The 18,856-nt window shown below is 41.1% G+C and overlaps 2 protein-coding genes across 2 annotated transcripts; one reads left to right on the forward strand and one right to left on the reverse strand.

Moving 5' to 3' along the window:
- The first annotated feature begins 882 nt into the window (after positions 1 to 882).
- Positions 883 to 4,464, forward strand: LOC115379957 (B- and T-lymphocyte attenuator-like). The gene is made up of 5 exons (XM_030080948.1): positions 883 to 1,000; positions 1,559 to 1,900; positions 2,462 to 2,605; positions 2,764 to 2,792; positions 3,014 to 4,464. Exons 1-5 carry the CDS (start codon positions 925 to 927, stop codon positions 3,311 to 3,313), a joined length of 891 nt encoding a protein of 296 aa, XP_029936808.1. The 5' UTR covers positions 883 to 924; the 3' UTR covers positions 3,314 to 4,464.
- A 2,371-nt stretch (positions 4,465 to 6,835) lies between these two features.
- Positions 6,836 to 18,176, reverse strand: zgc:113337 (OX-2 membrane glycoprotein). Its single transcript, XM_030081710.1, has 7 exons — positions 17,976 to 18,176; positions 17,308 to 17,383; positions 16,853 to 17,173; positions 15,026 to 15,355; positions 12,448 to 12,732; positions 11,100 to 11,201; positions 6,836 to 8,993 (listed from the first exon to the last, which is right to left on the reverse strand). Exons 2-7 carry the CDS (start codon positions 17,378 to 17,380, stop codon positions 8,986 to 8,988), a joined length of 1,119 nt encoding a protein of 372 aa, XP_029937570.1. The 5' UTR covers positions 17,381 to 17,383; positions 17,976 to 18,176; the 3' UTR covers positions 6,836 to 8,985.
- Between the last annotated feature and the right edge of the window lie 680 nt (positions 18,177 to 18,856).

Here is an 18,856-nt window from a genome sequence, read left to right on the forward strand (position 1 = left end):
TACTGGCAAAAAAAAACATTAAAGTGAAAGTCGAGAGGCATGACAAAAAACATGAAGCATGCTGTACAAAATACCTAATTTTTACAAAACACTGTTTGCACCCAAACAGCTGATGAAAGACACTCTGCAGTTGAAAATGACCTGGACTGCAGTCGTTTCACAACCACTGTGAAGTGGATCCAGCCCTTCAAAGGCCAAACACACAGCTGCAGACAGTCTGCATTTGGACTCCAGATGCAACCCTGTGGTGGTGAGTACACAGGTTCGGCCTGTTACGAGGCTACATTCCTACATTAGGAGGCTGGACAGGGAGCCAGCTACTTACACAACTATAGAGAGCACTATTTTGACTGAAGACAGAAGTGACATCTGTATGAGGACTGACACATATATATGAAGGTGGCCACTGCTGCTCATCGTCACACAGATCATATGAGTTTGTTAGTACTCAACATTGATGAGCAACAGTGGTCTTAAACATTGCCTGGTAGTCAGGAACAATGAATTGCAACTAGCACTATTTTTTAAATTATAATTATTGTCGTTGTTATTATAATTATTATTATTCATTGAGAGATAATGCATAAATTACAGTGGAGTTCCTTACAAAGCCTTGTTTGTTCTAGTTTTTGACACGTGACTTTCGACAAAAGCGCTCATAAAATTTTTAATCCGTATAACAGGTCACACCAGTGTAGAATTACAAAGACAGGAGACAAAATACATTATAATTTGTGGTATGTGTGCATGTGAAACTGTTTTCTGTCATAGGCAGTAAACTATGTCATCTGGTTGGTCTTTTATGTAGGAGGACAGGAAGTGGGAACCTCACGAGAGAAGTGAGTCGCGTACTGTGTACAGTAGTTACAGCGATGGGTTATCTGTGAGGTTCTGAATCACACACGTGTCTCTCTGCCCAGCCTGATGGATAGACCTTCATCTGACCTTCACCTGGTACTTTGTCTCCTGGCACTTCTCTGCATCCATGGGAAAGGTCAAGGTAAGGCTTCTGTCTTAAGTCTTACTCTGGTAGAATGTCTCGCTGTAGTACAATACTAGTACATTACAGTCTACATTTATTATTTAAACACATTATAAATACACTGATTTGCCTGAGTAGAAAATAAGTTCAAACCTGTCATTTTTGCATGTGTTTTATTGTGTAATGCCATAATGATCTACTTGTAAATTACATCTGTAGGTCACTTGTTCAGAATGATTTACTAAGTTGAGGAATGAGGTTCTACATACCAACGTAATATATATTCAACAGTTAAAATGTAGCAAAATTATTTCTGGCAATGTGTATATAACTAACTTAAGACTCGTGCTTGTGAAATAGGGGCATTTTGTGGATGTATTTGTACGTGTTTATGTAGGAAATACTGAGAAATGATTTTCGGGTATTTTTTACATCCTGTCAAATGAACAGCTTCAACAGGTACTGTGCAATGAACCAAGCAGAGAGGTTTGACCATGATCCACAGTGAATGATTCAGTGAGGATTGTTGTTTCATTGAGAGTTTTGACTGAAATTCGAGTTTTTTTTTTATTTCAGTTGTAACGGGCTTGAACCCCCCATGTGAAACTCAGATGATGGTCCAGAGAGGCACGGTATGGAAAGCTGTCCCGCAACAGCACCTGACAATCAACTGCACCATGAAATACTGCAGGGAGCCGCCACATGTCATCTGGTGTAAACTTCAGGACACAGACACATGTGCACCAGTAAATGATACAGGGAATATTGGAACAAGACAAACTGACTTCTACGACAAGAATAAACTGATCTCGTTTTTGAATTTCAAACCAGTCTCCATCCATGATGAGGGCTTATACAGATGTGAAACAAAAGGATCCGTATATTTACTCAGCCATACAATCAATGTCACATTTTCAGGTAGGTGGTTCAGATACTGCATTTCACATTATAATTAACATGTTTGGCCATTTGGGCTGCCAGTGTTGAAAATGGTCAACTTCGTATCAACCTAACCACCGTGGTAACACTTTATTTGGACTGCCCATACTATTATTACATTATTTTGGACTGTTGATACTTTAATTTCATATAAGCCGGCCCAATGTAGATACCCAGTATCAATAGACTTTGCATCAGTTTGGGTTTGGGCTACATCATGATCAGGGTTAGGTTGATACTGAATTGATAAAAAGTGGACACAAAGTTGTTACAAAGTTTAAGCTAAGTAGATACTAAGTTCAGTTTAACATTGGACAATCCAAATGAAGTTTTAACTTTTTCCTCAGTACAAGAAAACGTGTTGTTCAGTCTCAGAAAAAAAAAACAAAAAACATATTTGCCTTAGCCATAAAACAAGGAGTGTAAAGCTCTAGACGACGGTAATGACAAGAATGCAAGAATGCAAATAGGAACGTTTTCGTGTTGAATATTATATATTTGTGTTTATGGACTCATCCTGGTGATCTTCTTCTTTCACAGATGTCTCACCTGACTCACCAAATGTCAGTGATGATGAGGTGTCCAGTCTGCCCTGGCTGCCCTACATCATCATCAGTATTAGTGTTGTGCTTCTGGTCTTCATAGTGATTGTGGCCACCCTACTGAGCTTTTACCGCTGTAACCGTAAGTTGTAATAAGTTATCACTGATTTATATAATATACATAAAATCAAACCCATTCACAGGTGGGTTAATGAATTTCTAAATCTTATCCGAAGAACAAAATTCTTCAGTCTTACTAGCTGAAACATTTTGTATATGCTTCTCTTTTGTGTTGAACAGGATTGATGAACAACCAGACAAAGGGCGAGGTAAGGTGATATATTGCAGAACCACTGGTCCCGTGGCCGTTAAACGAATACTCCAACATTTTGGGCAAAATAGCCTTTTTCGGCTGAGGGAAAATGTTGCCTAGAATGTGGGAATATTCCTGTAAGGGTCACCAGTCCTCAATCATCACTCGAAAAGCTAAAACATTAAAAAGCTGCAATGTATTTCATCAGTCTGTCTGTTCTTGACGTTGATGTTGCAGGAAATATCCACTCTTATGCTACCTGACATCCCCAAAGACACCATTCCCTCTGCTCCTGTCCTGCAAGCCCACATGTCCAATCTGTATGACAACTACCCTCGCAACAACACCGGGACATCACATTCCCTGATGACAGGAGGAAGCCGGCCTGTGGAAAGCACAGCAGGAGAGGATCAAAGGTCAGGCTATCTAGTGTACGCCACCCTCAACCACCCTCCCTCTGGGACGCCTGTCCGAGCCCCGCACACCACAACTCAACAAGATGAACACACAGACTATGCTGCCATCAGATTCTCTTGAGCCGTTTTTCATTGTCTCTCCCATAAAGGTTGGATTTTATGACTTCTTTCTCACACACAAATATTGCATCCAGTGTAGACGAAAGCAGATAGACAATGCATGGGAACACGCACACACCACTTTGTGCTGGTGTCATGGAAACAGGGAAAAAGTTTAACCAGTGAGCAGAGGAGGCTGTGGTAATGTGGAGGTCGGAGAGCTGCAGTGTGTCATCCTAAATAAATCTTTCATTGTGTGACATCAGTTGTGTTTGAGCAGCTAAAATAGCATTTTTTGGCTTGTCACAAGCCACTTGTTGTATTTCGCCCATGTGAGCTTTGAGTAGATTTCAGTAGATGGATGCCTTTTTTAATCTATTTATATAAATGACTTTATTTGATGTAATCTGTATTTGTTGATCAAAACTTTCTAGGTTTGTATTTAAAGAAAAGAGCAGTTTGTGAGAATGTGATTTTGACAGGTGTACTGTATGTGCGTTGGCTGCGCCTGTGCTTGTAACACAAGTGCTGTGGTTTGGGGGCTTTCCGTCGCTTGTACAGCAATGTTCCACTGTGCATTATAAGCCCTGACTTTCCATACGTAGATTTTCTAATGTGTACGTGGGGCTGCGGAAACGTAATGTACTTTAAATGGAAAATGAAGGTGGTGCTTCTTATTTCGTTCGGTGTAGTTCATACTGTGCGTCTCTCTGTTGAGATGACTAATTTACAGATGACTATTTTAATGAGGGAATAATTTGCCCCCTTACTCTTCTGAAGTTTTCCATGACACATCTCATCTCACCGTGCGTGGCCTGTGTACCAGATATAGACCCCAACGCTTAACACCGTCTCTAGATGTAGCAGGGCAGGGTGTACTCTTGAAGCTAAACCACACCATAGTGTGGGTTAATCTCAAAGAACAGGAAGTTCAGGTGGTGCGGTTGGGTAAGGGGGGGGGGGTTGACTGTTGTTTTTGTGTTATGAGCGACCCCACTCTCGGTTGACAACAGATGGTTCATAAAAATGCCTAAATGTTCAATCATTCCATGTAGGAACACATCCCATGTTCTAATTCACATTAGAAGGCGAAAAGAAACAAATTTTTTTGCAGAAAGTATATATATATTTTTTTAATTAAACAGAAAAATGTGACAATATGCTGATAATGATATATAGAAAAACTTCATTGACAGACTGTATCTTGTCATTAATGTTTAAGGGATGAGTTTGTACTAAATAAAGATCTTAGCGACTGTGGACGTCAAGGCTCAGATGTACTTTTCCTGTGTGACCACGGTTACAGACACATGCAGTACGTTGAAATAAGCCCAACACCCGAGCTTTTCCGTATCAAAACGTATTCCACAGTTATAGATGCAAATAGCACATCAGTCATAAGAGCCACAATCATGTGATAATCCACTAACCAGACTCAAAATATTTAACACTTACCATAACATTAATTTATATACATAAATTCACATAAAAAGGGTTTTCTAAAATTATGGTTGTCTAGACAGTTGCTCTTTTGGAAAGGTAAACATAACAAAATACCACAACAGGCTAAAATAAAATAAAATAAAATAAGATAAAAAAAAATTTGAAGTAGCTTCTTCTAAGACCTCCTTTGATTTGATTAATTGTTGTTTTTTATTTGTGTTTGGAGATAACCAGAAAATGAAATAGTGGATTTATATTTTACCCAGTTATACTGTGTAGTGGCCTGAAACAACAAAGTATCATTTCTGGTCTGGTGATTTTTAAATAATTGTGATTTTTTTTTCTGCTTCACTTTTATCTTGAGGACAGTTTCATAGGTGATTATGAGTACACTGCTTCAGAGGCGCAGCTCATTGCGTTTATTTATGTAACGGGCTAACTAAGTACTGAGGATACCAAGAAATGGTGCTGCTCAGTATCAATACCCGCCACCAGGAAGAGCTAACACTCACACACCCCTGAAGATAACCGAGGCTGTGTGTGCTGCTCCATACGGCCTCTGCACAAGTGTCATCTGTCCCAGCAGAAACTGGAATTTGGGCGCCCAAAACCAAAAAGGCAAACGCTCCTGCACTGCCTTCCCCCAATTATCCATTTTCACAAAAAACTGGTTTACATATTCTTGCCTCAAGCTGGAAAAAAAAAAAAAAGATTTGCAATATGTCAAAGGACGAAAACCCACATAATTACGTTTTCTTTGGACAATATCCAGTGAAACACAAAGTGCCCATTGAGATGTAAATTCTGATAGATTCTAATGCATTTAGAGATGCTCACAAGAGTTCCTCTCATAAAAATGGCACTTGGTAATGTAAAATTATCCTGAATAATGTGATTTAGATGATATGATAATTTCATACACTCTACTCACTGGAATGCATAATTAAGAGAAGACGGCCAGTAGTCCCAATGTGGTCTGTGTACTGTGCCTACGTGGAACTGTGGCCATGTTAAATGAATCAGTGAACTCTGAATGGATTTTTTTTTTTTTTTTTTGGGTCTCTACAACGGTGTCTGTTAGTTAAAGCCCACACAGTTTCTGTGCTTACGGCCCAGCTCTCTCACTCACTTTCTTGTCTTACACACATGCACACATACACACACGCACTTTCCCTGGTAGACAAAGCCCCAGTTCAGATGACAAAGGGCTGGAGATCGTGGTGCGAAGGCAGTGTTTGAGACATGCCGATCAGATGTAGCAGAGGTCACTCGGAGACTGTGCAGCCGCTGGATGAAGATCATTTGACAGGAGTGGGTAAGGTATGCAGGAGTGCAACATGTGGCCCCAGATCTACCAGGAGAACAGATGTCTGGATTGTTTGGGCTCCAGGTTTGGATCAGCTGGGATTTGTAATGAGAAGAGCGATGATATTCACATATGAGAAATATTACAAAGAATTAAGATAGACCAAGTAAGTGAAATGAAAATTATGGTGATGATGTAATACCCTGCACACAAACAATTCAGATTTCTTTATTTTTAATGCTAATCTATCTATCTATCTATCTATCTATCTATCTATATCTATATATCTACACACACACACACACACACACACACACACATATATATATATATATATATATATATTTGCTGCTGAGGTAAATAAATGACACTGTACTAGAATCCAATGAGGCACAGGGCAGAAATAATAAATAGTGTATGTGAACCCAGAGTTTATGAATACATCAACTCAACACTGGCATGTGCTGAAGCTTTTCTCTCTGTGTGTGTGTGTGTGTGTGTGTGTGTGTGCGCGCATGTGAAAGAGAGAGAGTGTTTGCGCTGCGTGAACCACCACAACCATCAGCTGGCTGGGGATGAAAAGGGTCCAGAACAATGAGCATCTGGGCGCCAGGGCTGGCAAGACGGACAGGAATTCCATCTTTTTTCTAAATCCAAGTGAAGAAGTACAGATCTGGGCCAAAACCTCCATTTCTGATGGATTTTAAAATTGAAAATGGAAAGATTACACATATTCATAAAACATTTTAAAACATTTATTACATTAATTTTACACATCAGGTCTTTTTTTTGGGGTGGGGGGGACTGCAGTCTCTACATACAGGGGAGGGTGCATGAAAAGTACATTTTCATATCACAAAACGTTCCTGAAAATCTTCAAAATCATTCTAAACTAAGCCCGATGTGCATCATCAGTGTTATGAGCAAATAGCAGAACTGTTCAGTGTATCTGCAAACTGAGTAAAACTGCGATCTAAAATCAGCTAAACAATGATGAAATGTGATGTGGTGTGTCTGATTTCACATTAAAAAATATAAAGGACTTTGCAGTCTGATAACATGCAATGGCTTTCTTCTGTTGAAAAAGCAAATTGTGACAGTTTCACATCTTTGATTTACGAGATTATTTCTGTATAAAGTTTGAGTATTCAAATGCCTGTGCATACACAAATACAATAGGTGCCAAAGCCGCATTACATGACGTTTTATACATTAAGGTGCCACTCCAGAGCATGGAGGAGTTCAGCGTCTCAACTCAGGATAATGTTACAGGAGAAATCCATTTAAAGGGACAGTTCACCAAAAATACAAAACAAGATATTTTCCGACTTAAAGTGCCCACACATGATAAGTGAGCATCAAAGCAAAGAGCAAAAGAGCAAAGTCAGTGCTGACTGTCCGTTAGCTTAGCTATCAGCAACATAGGATAATTAACATGGTAGCACGGGTTGACTGCTGATAATCTCTACTGACAGTCATGCAGTGTTTATTTGCTTGAGGTCATGATATATATTTTAAATTTATTGCATATAAAGAAAGACATATTGTTTTGGCTGTTGGGAGCTTTAATTTAGTCAGACTCGCTTCAAAAGATCACTGGCAAAGGAGGTCAGTGTTAAAATACATTAAACTTGGAGCGCAGCGCAAAACTGGAAAACTCGAGCCATACACGCCACCAGAGGTAGCAAAGGGTTGGGCGACATTACTCTATCCAGAGGAAAACGGTGGCACAGGCAGTGCAGAGCGGTTTAATCATGTGTTGGCAGCTTTAACCCTTGCATAATCTATAAACAGTTTCTGTGTGATTTGGTGAGGTTTCCAGTTTGTTTCCAGTTTTGTTTGCTGTCTTGCAGGAGCCTCAAACAATGGGGCTGGGTGCGTAATGTTGTCTGGAGCTCAATCTATTAAAATTTACATGTGAACAGGATTAGACTGCACTAGAGGTAAACAGGAAAATATCTTTTTGTTGTATTTTAACAACCGATCCTTTAGCCCTCTCAAACCACTAGGCTGCACTGCCTGAACTATCCAGCAGATCCCAACCTGTACACACACACACACACACACACACACACACACACACGGCCCAGTCTGAGTCTACAATAGAGGCGAGCAACCAGACATGCATTCCTTCCAGGGGCACCAGTAAGGTTTCAGCGTAGCATCTTCAGAGAATTGATTCAAGCCATCTGACCATGGAATTTGACATGCTCCCACTGCACACATGCACAACGGCACATACACACACATATACACATACGGTCTGTGAAAAAGGCAGAAAACATACACAATACGTATTACACAAACAAGATGTAAGTCTATAGCCCTTTTAGTAAACAGTAGATGTACTGAAGGTTACCTCTGACTCCCACCCAGCTTCACAAACATACAGTAGTGAGGGAGACCCTCTAGTCAGGTAACAGAGGAAGTGAACTGGTAAAGGCAAGTTCATAGAAAGCCTCTACAAGTAGCTGTTCAGGTGTGCTGTCATTTACTGTGGGGATCAACCAAGTAAAGCAAGGAGACATCAGAGGAAACTATTTCATATCCATGAAATGCAACATACTGGAAAAGACGAAAAAAAAAAAAAACTTGTAATTTAATTTGCTCTACAATGCCTCTGTTGTTTACTGTGGAATGTGGGACCATATAGTCCATCAATTTCAGAGCGAGAGAAAAAAATTCCACTCTATGTTTCCTCATAGACTTCATGTGAGCATAGCCTGACAATTAGATTTGAGGCATAAATGCTGAGGCAGCATAGCAGAGTTGAATGTCGTTGAACAGCTGGCGGTCATGGATTGTATGCGATGTCCTCCTGAGGCGTGTCACAACAGGCCATCTTCCCTCTATGCTATGATGATGTAGTGAAACACCAAGAAATGGTGTGATTGGCTCTGAGAAGCAGTGCTTCTTCTCTTCAGGCTCCCGTCTCATCTGAGAGGTTAATCAGCTGAAAAGAAACGTAGATATGTAATGACAAAAAGACAAAGAGAGAAAAAGAACAATATTAAATCACAAGAAAAGGTTTTTTTTTTTTCTCTGACATTTTCCATCAAAGAACAACAAAATGTCAAGTGATTTCATTTCAATCCAGATCCCTCTCCAAACCAAAATCTGCTCAATTTTGGTAAACCAGCGCTTGGAAAGAAACACAACACATAGCTAGAATTGCACTGGCAGTATGAGATAATACTTTTCCCTTTATGGTCCATTACAAGATCAGAAGAAAGTATACAATGCAACAGGCAGCTAAGCCTGTACAATACATATCAGGTCTGTTTATCATCTATCTACTTAAATCCAACACTTACATAAAGAGAGAACAAAAAGAAGACAGAACAATCATAACATTGTACATCTTTGATTAGCTATCCAGGTCCATGGTTGATTTCTTGCATGCAGTAAAGTGCAGGTAAAGTGCAGGTAGCAAAACCCTCCCGGGAAGTTGAAATGGCTGGTATCTCTTCATGTGTGGGACCACACAGCCATGCCATATGCCATTCACATCAACAAACATGTCCAGCTGAACAGCTGCAATGTGTCACATCCACAAGGTCTCATGAAATGAAATTTAGATTGAGTTGTGTGGACAACATTCCTTCACCACAAACTGGATGATACAACAGTAACAAAAACTGAAAAGTTTCAGCTGTTTTTCACTTGAAGACATCTAAAATTAGATGTTGGCAGGCTTCATTGCACTGAATGTTATTGGTTTTAAAGGAGATATTAATTGCTTTTTGGGTTGCACTATTTGTATTTAATCAACAAAGCAATCAACAAAATCAGAATCAATTGACATGATCAAAAAAAATAAATAAAAAAAAATTAAAGTTTAGAGGGAGTTTTTGGTCATGGTTAAATAGGAAAAACTTTCTTTAATTCACAGCAGAAAACTTCTTGGCATGAGCTGAGCCCAAGTCGTTGGATCTGGAGGTAAATGTATCCACCCATCCACTGGCCTGACCACACTGGCCTCTCTCTCCACCGTGTTATTTCAGGGCTGAACTACTGCCTGCTTTCAGTCGTGTCTCTTGTTTGTCTCATGTTTCTCTCACTTTTCAGAATGTAATTGCATTGTACAGGGTTTGTGCTCACTGTACTCAATTCATCAGCCTAATATCCCTCTCTCAAGCAGTGTCTACAGTGCAGCTGCCATTGCACAGATACAGTGGATAACAATCTTAATATTGACCATGAACAACCCATAACATGGTTATGTCCTGGGTGGGGATGCACAGTACATACTTTAAACAATCTTAACCCAAAGTAATATAATTACTAGTTATGCTCACTGCTTCACCTCCATCTTCATTTTCACTACCTATAATAGATCACCATCAGTCCTGACATGGACAGGAGGCTCTCTGAGAGTTGCTTTTGTACGCTGGATTCATTATCAAAACAAATGAGCATGGTCTCTAGCCAGAGTGGTTCCTAATGGCCACTGTTCCTTCCTTTATCATTGTTTCTTTAGACTGCAGGGCTGGCATCTGCCTCCTATATGCAAAAATGCAAAAACATTTTTTCCCTTCACCGGACCTTCAAATGATTTCTTAGCTCCAAGGGAATAACAGTGGAGGAGGTGGAAATGTGCAGGAACTTTCCCCCAAAAAAAACAAGTCAATGTACCAAAAAAAGAAACAAAACAAAACAAAAACAGCATGGCACTGATCACAAAACACATGCACTCTCTCTCTTTCCCTCTCTCTCTCTCATGAAATATAACCCACAATAAGAAATATGATATCTTTCAAAAATTACCTTTCAAGCTACAATAAATCAGTAACTACTCTTAAGATCCCCAAAATAGTCTGACGGGTCAGAGAGGCCACAGAGCTTTCATCATTTTGAGGGTGAAAGGAATGTTTTCCTTGCTGTGTCCAGGTCCTCTGACCTTCAGTAACTGGCTCAGAGGATGTACTGTAGATATATCCTTTCAGGGATTCAGAGGTATCAAGAAATATTTGGCATTACTTAATAGAAGATGGAGACTGGCATGCATAAAACTGATGCACTGGGCATGACATACATACACAGGTAGACACCCACTCACCGTCTTTACGTAAGAAACACTTCCAAAGGCAAAAGCAGAGGCACATGACCAGCAGAGCTGCCACAGTGGTGACTGAGATCAGGATGGTGAGAGCTGTCCCAACTATGAGAGGGAAAAAATGGTCAGCAGTTTTACCATCTTTCATATCTGGATATGCATGTCATTTTCTATATTAAACTATGCAAATCCCTGACTGGTGTTAACACTGTGGCTCTTGTATGGGCCATAACTGATTCGGTTTGAGAAGATTTGATTTGTGGTGTTATGACCAAATGTAAGACTTGTCTCTCTGTAGCATGTTTGCTTCCTGCTCTCATGAAACCAGGGTAAACACAGGCACACAAACACAACAGCCAAGGTATGAACCTGTTCACCCTCTGAAAAGCATTAGTGACATCAAAATTGTTAAGTGTTTTTGCCTCGCTCTGGCAGGTGGGGCCTAGGAATTGCTGTGGTGGCCAGTTGGTTGGTTGGTTGGTCTGTCTATTCAACAGTTTGCTCCAAGGCAACACATCTCAAAATCTACTTTGCTATTAAATCTGGTGAGCATGTTCATGCTCCCCAGGGGATGAATCCTGACAGATGGTGACCTTTCCTCTAGCACCATCATAAGACTAAAAGGTCAACTTTGCAAACAAGATATCACAAAATCTAATTAGTTGATTACCACAGTATTGGGTAAGTGCATTCATAATCTCCAAAGGAGGATTCCTCTTGATTGTGGTGACCTTATGACCTGAAGACTTTGATGACAGGCCAATATTTTTCATGGCAACATAACTCTACCCTGTTATGAACAGATTGCCAAGTAATTTGCTGAGGACCAGGGAAGAATGAATCTTGTCAATTCTGGTGTGACCATGACTTTCCCTCTAGCATTACCCTTAGGCGAAAATGTCAAATTTGACATCTCACAGATTACAGGAAATTTGGAAAGCGCATTCATGCTCCTCGGAGGATGAACCCTGTCAACTTGGATGATCTCATGACCTTTCTGCTCGTGGCACCTGAAGGCCAAAACATGCAAACCACATTTTCCCACTACTTGCATTCCCCCAACAGCTAGTAGGGCACCAGCAGTGGAGGGCCCACTCTTGTTTGTTTAGGGCTCAGTGTCTGGCTTCAGGATCATTGTGATCAGTTGGACAAAAATTGAATTGGGAATGTGCAAATAAGCACAGGCTCAGTAGAGGTATGTCCAAGTGTAAGAAGCACTGTAGTCTTGACTGTCCTTTACCTAACCAGTGACAATATGGGCTTAGAGCCAGAAACGGATCCGACCTACTGCTGCATAAAATTTTGCGGAGGAGATCCATACTGAAAGGAAGGTCTGCTAACAACAACTCACTTTTAGTGTTCATAGAAACAGCAATTGGTGACTCAAGGCCTTTATGGTGGACCAAGCATTTGATGGAAACGTCCTTCAGCAGCCCTGACTGGACGGTAAGTGTACTGATGATCAGCGTGGTCCCATCATCCTGGGGCAGCTGTGTTGTTACTGGGGGGCCCATAGTCCTGTTATCCCTCTCCACATTCCAGACGATCTCTGCTGGGGGACGTGACACTGAGGTGCAGTTGGCTTCGATCACACCTGGAGATGTCGTCTTGTAGCTCACCTGAGGCTTAGGCAGCACTGGAAAATAAGCAAATATCACTGTTTTTCCTGCACTATCAAGGTATAGACCTATAAAACATATTATTTCAGGTCAATGTGAAATTGGCCACGATTCAGATTTTCAGTTTAGTTTAATTTGTGTACATTATATAAGTGTTTTAGAGAGATATTGGGGTAAAGGTGATACCTGAGGCAAAGGTATAATCTTTTGGATCAGTCAAGGTATGTGAATTCTTGAAACACTTGAGATCCATAAGTAAAGCCCTGGCTGTTTTCAATTCACTGTTCTTGGAGCTAAGGAAGGAATGCGACTCATTAGAATTGAGAACATTTTTGTTGGAACAGTTTTAGCCACAGATATTTGGCCCCTGTAGTTGCAGTGTCTTCATAGGCTTCTAGGCAATGAACCATACCCACCACCAATCTGGATTAGATCAGTTGCAGAGGTGGGACATACCACAACAGGAAAGAATTCAAATAACTCTCCATAATGCCCTGCAATCTAGCACTGAGCTGGTGTGAACTCTGACAGAATTTTGACTGTTCTCATCAAATTATTTTCAAGAACAAGAACTTTTAAACATATGTTTAAAAGTTGAACATATGTTTTTTAAAAAATAATATTAATAATGATAATAATAAAAGCTCTTTCCATCGTTAAGTAAAATATTTTGTTCTTGTCAAAAAACAAAACAAAACAAACAACAACAAAAAAAAAAACTGACACGTGTCTGTGCATGCATGCGTGCACCATATGTCCATGTGTCTTTATGACATTAGCCATTATTGCCTGTGGATAATGTGTGTGGGACTGCAAGTAGGACAGGACAGTGTGGGATGGGGACAGAGGATTGCTGGCAATAGTCTACAGCAACTAAAATAAACATTATCCATAAAGCAAATTCTGTGCTTCACTACTGGAAACGCCTACTGTACGGTTCAATTTCAAACAAAAGCTTTGCTGTTTGTTGAGATAATTGTGAGAGAAACACAGAGGGAAAGAAAACAAGAGAGAGGGAAAACGAATGAGCAAAAATGAGAGACAAAGCATAGAATGAGAGAGAGATAGCAAGACAGAAGGAATCACTGTCTGCTGCAAACAGTGACACAGTTATGCATTAGACCTCACTCTGGCTCTTTCAAGCCTCCCTCCCTCCCTCCATCATTCCACCTCTTTCTCTCTCCTCTCTCCAATGGCCCATTCTTCAGATGGACACACCACTCTGTGTTTATGAGTTAGCTTAACAGCCACACCAATAACAACAGCTTAACCTAGCTGTAAAAAGACTGCCTCGGCAGCAACAGTAGATCAGGCAAAATATTAACATTCCTATCCTAATCCCAGAGGTAGCGCTATTTTCCAACAGACAGCACTACTTAATCTGAGACAGATCAGGTTTAGGCTCCTTGTAGTTATGCCAGACCCTGACTCCTTCACTCTTCCCATGCAGCATAAAGCAGCAGGTGCTCTCCTCTCCCCTTCACACACACATCACATATTTACTCACACAGGAAAACTACATAATTGGTTTGAAAATAATAGATTTCATAAAAAATGAGAAATTCCGCTCATAGGTTGAATAAATACTAGTTGCTTTCTATACGGTTCTGATGGTCTCAGGAAACACATAATATCTTGAAGCGAAGCAGAATGAGACAGATTACTCCACTGATATCAAGAAAATGACCGTTAACTGGAAAAACTCTTGATTTGCACTGAAAACAATTTTTTTCTCTGACATCATCAGGCTTTTCCCCACTTTAAATAATGTGTTAACTTGGACATTTGTGGGTAAACAGGATGATTTTAGGTTATGGTATATTTTCCTGCCTGCATAATGTGCCGTGCACACTTTAATCAATCACACTGTCACTATAAAGTACATGGGTAGATCACCACAGAGGAAGTGGGTGTACTCTTCTATATTTAAATGGCTTTTTGGCTGATAGGTGGTTATACTGTAAATCTCCAGAAAAAGAGGTAGGTATGCTCTAAATACCTGCGTATATCCTCCACTACACCACTGGTCATGGCCGTGTTTGACATTTGGAAGAGGATTAAAAGAAACACATCTGCTGAAACCAGCCCTGAGGAACACCAGAAGACTTCTGTTAAAATGAAAGAACAATACCCTGCGGCTGTAACTCAACCAGAATAGATTGAGTTATATGTCTATTTTTCATAACTTGCTCCACAAAGATTGTACTCAGGTTTCCCAGAAATATCTCATTTCACGGTGGAAGAATGCTTCTACAAATACACACTATAAATCACCACCAATAATGGAATGCTTGTGGAAGAGATGGTTACCATAGGTGGAGAGGCAAATGGTCGAGCTCTTAGGCCCGTCAGGATGTGTGTCGTACAGGCAGGTGTAGCAGCCCTCGTCCTGGATAGCGACAGGCTGGATGGTGAGCTGGCTGTGGGACATGGAGGCACTGAGCCACACTCTTCCCTGGTAGGACGGCTCGATCATGGGGTCGCTCCGCTTGGCGAAGGAGGCCACCGCACTGGATTCTCCCTGCCCAGATGTGTACCTCCACACCACCTGCTCCACCTTTTCGGGCAAGCCGTAGGAGCACAACAGGGACGCCTTCTTGCCGCTCACTGCTGTCTTATTGCTGTCGGCAGAAATTTGCGCTGGGAGCCATAAGAGTCCAAGATCCAGTGGAATGGAGGATGGGGCCAGGAAAAGGTGAGAGAAGGAGCAGGGAGGCGAAGGGTGAAACAACGAACAATGTTAATATTCAGAAATATGAGACATCCAAACAGAAACTAGTTACTGGGATCCGCAACATCTGTTTCTGTTTAGCAGAGTGAGCCCTCCCTTTTCCACTGATATAGAACTCTATATTAACATCACTGTCCGTGCTTCCACAGCCTCATCAACTTCAGTTCATAGGGGAACAGAGGTGGGGCTTAGGGGAGTTAGGGTTAGGGGATCTGCACACACATACTTTGTATCAGTAAATCCCAACAGATAATTGATATAACGTTTGCGGAGAGGAGTAACTTTCCCTGGAGTAAAAAGATGGTTTTGATTAACGTTAGTGTTTTTTCAAATGGGTGGGGCGCTATGGCCAAGCGTCCAAAATCACTTTAGCCATGAAACATCAACAAGTGCAGAAAACAGGACGGAAATTAAACCCAGAAACAAAAGTGTCAGGCGTCCTGTGAATTTCATGATTTCTGTTTTCTCCTGTAATTATTCACTTATGCCTATTAATAATACTAAAACATACATCAAACACCTAAAACTCCAACACAAAAAGTGGAAAGTGAAATATGAAATCTTTTCCCTTTCTGACCTGCCGACCCAGTCACTGCCTACCACTTTTCAAAGCTGTATATTACTCCTTATTTTGCTCCCTTACATGCAGAAATATCACAGAGAGTCTACGGCTTTCAGCCCTGCACCCCATGCTGTTGGTTATTTGTAACACTGGGGTTGAAAAAACTAAAGCTCATTTTCAATTCCAATTTGTACAATAAACTCCAATTTTACATCAAACATAGTGAATCCCTACCATACCTAACATTTAATTTCTAGACTGTAATATTATTATAGCCATTACCTACTGTACAACCACAATTAATCATTATTTCAAACACTGCAAAATGATGTATGTGTTTATAATGGAATTAAAACCTCTGGCCCCTTATCTATTAATAAAATTATCTGCAACAACTAGTATCAATGATCTTATATCTTACATCTTTTGTTCAGTACCAGAAATGTGTTGCATTTACCAATTTTGTCATCAGATACCTGTATCCCCATAATGATTTGTTCATACTGAACAAGGATGATGATAATAGCAAATGTGATTGCTGCAGTTAACATAAGCATTGTATTTATTTACTTATTTATTTGTGCTTATAACAAAGACATCATCCCTTTCCATTGTTCTTCAGATAACTCTCTGCCCCATTACATGTAATCTGTAATTCAAATCCAAATATGTTAAATATCTGTGCATCACTCAGTGTGAAGATAAAGTACTCCACCATGGTCAGATGGATTCTCAGATTAGGCATGCATACTCATCGCCAACACAGCTAGATGTTCTTCTATTGGCATAAACAGCCTCCTCACTCCTAGCACCACAGCTGCCATGTTGTTATGGCCTCACTCACCGGTCACAGTGAGGCATGTCTGTCCCTGCTGCGAACCGGTGGGGTGCATGTCAAAGATGCAGGTGTAGCAGCCCTCGTCACGGAAGCCCACCCTGCGGATAATGATGGCCGACGTGTCCTTGGGAGAGGTGGCCAGCTCCACATGTTGCTGCCCGCTCACACTGTCCCTCTGGCTGGGCTGGTAGGTCAGCAGGGTCTGGTTCTGGACATCCAGCCAGCGCACCTGCCTCAGGGATTCGCCTCTCTCTCTTGAAACAGTGCAGGTCAGGGTAAAGGGCTTCTCCACAGGAGCCTCCTGATGCTCCGGTGCTGTTACCTTGCCTGGGACATTCACTGACATGTTATCTGATCACATACTGCACATGCAAAGCAAAGAATACCAATGTGGAGAGTTTTGTAAATGATAGCAGTTATCAGTTTGAGTTTTTCAGATCTGTATAGCATGGCATACTCACCCTGCAGTCTTACCACCATCAGTAGGAATAAACACAGCTGCAGGCCTTGCCTAAAGGAGGCCTGGATCATCATCGCCTGCATTGTTCATTCAGCAGAGGGAAACAAGAGTGGCACTGAGATGTGGAGCAGCTCCAGCGAACAGAGCTCAGACCATGATCTCAAACTCCCTCAGTCATAACTGCTTCTGCTGCAGAGTAAACTCTGGACACCCTCACCTCTCACTCTCTCTCCCATTCCATTCCTGTGGCTGCAGGATCTTATGACCCCACCCCACCACCCAAAACTGGGGGGGATATAAAAGTAACTCCCTATCATTAATACAACACCCAGGACATAAATATGTGAGGATGAAAAACGTGTTTAAAAGTTGACAATTAACAGAAAACTCGTTTCAATAGACAACTGCTTGATGAAAATTACTTTGCCACCCCTTAGACTAAAGCTATGGAGGATGAATATAATACTGACAACATATTTTTAACTCACTGGACTATTCCAAAAATGAAATCCAAGCATATACAGTACATGCAGCAAGTCATGCAGTTTGTTTAAATTAGATTATATGGGCCTAAACATTAAAACTTACTGCAGTTAATTAAATAAACTGACTGATTTGTTATCTACCATGCATTTTCTGTCACTGCTGCCATACAAATCCTACACTCACCTCTTTTTGTGTCCTGAAGCATAAAATACAAGAAGCAGTGAAAACACGTTGACTGAATGGCCGAAAAGTTTTTTTTTTTTTTTTTTTTTTTTTTTTCTATCTCAACAAAATATCGCCCATCCCTAGGATCTTGGGTAGCTGTCACTTGTAAGATCACATCACCGCGGTGCGTGGGACAGACAGTCCTGCTCGAGCTGCTCCGTGCCCCGCGCGCAGCTCCGCCGCTGTGACTGGCAGCTGTTGGCAGCTGCACACTGATACACCCGCTCTGTGCAGGGACAGGGCTTTGTGCTCACAGCGCCCCCTACTGTCGTCCGTCTATAAAGACAGATGGGGAGGGATACATCTTATATTAGATATTTTTTTCGTATTACTATTATTTATCAGTGCTCTGGACAAGCCTTTACATTAGAGCTGTGGTTCCGCCTGCTGCTAAATGATACTCAAGGCGCTGCATCAGTCTGGAGCGTCAGCAGCGCCAAAGGGCCGCTAGATGGCGCCATATACACACACTGCATGAACACGTGAAGGATTCACAGACCTCTAAAAACACAGCATGCTTTACATACACTATATTACCAAAAGTATTCGCTCACCCATTCAAATGATCAGAATCAGGTGTCCTAATCACTTGGCCTGGCCACAGGTGTATAAAATCAAGCACTCAGGCATGCAGACTGTGAAACAAGACATTTGTGAAAGAATGGGCCGCTCTCAGGAGCTCAGTGAATTCCAGCGTGGAACTGTCATAGGATGCCACCTGTGCAACAAATCCAGTCGTGAAATTTCCTCGCTCCTAAATATTCCACAGTCAACTGTCAGCTCTATTATAACAAAATGGAAGCGTTTGGGAACAACAGCAACTCAGCCACGAAGTGGTA

Source organism: Myripristis murdjan, chromosome 21, assembly GCF_902150065.1.
Source record: "Myripristis murdjan chromosome 21, fMyrMur1.1, whole genome shotgun sequence".
Taxonomy (NCBI): Eukaryota; Metazoa; Chordata; class Actinopteri; order Holocentriformes; family Holocentridae; genus Myripristis; species Myripristis murdjan.

Coding starts and splice junctions, on each gene's coding strand:
- LOC115379957 (XM_030080948.1), top strand. CDS start 925: ATGGATAGACCTTCATCTGACCTTCACCTGGTACTTTGTCTCCTGGCA. Junction 1,901..2,461: donor AATCAATGTCACATTTTCAG/GTAGGTGGTTCA, acceptor CTTCTTTCACAG/ATGTCTCACCTGACTCACCA. Junction 2,606..2,763: donor GAGCTTTTACCGCTGTAACC/GTAAGTTGTAAT, acceptor TGTGTTGAACAG/GATTGATGAACAACCAGACA.
- zgc:113337 (XM_030081710.1), bottom strand. CDS start 17,380: ATGATGATCCAGGCCTCCTTTAGGCAAGGCCTGCAGCTGTGTTTATTC. Junction 15,356..16,852: donor GACATGCCTCACTGTGACCG/GTGAGTGAGGCC, acceptor TATGGCTCCCAG/CGCAAATTTCTGCCGACAGC. Junction 11,202..12,447: donor TGTTTCTATGAACACTAAAA/GTGAGTTGTTGT, acceptor TCCCTCTCATAG/TTGGGACAGCTCTCACCATC.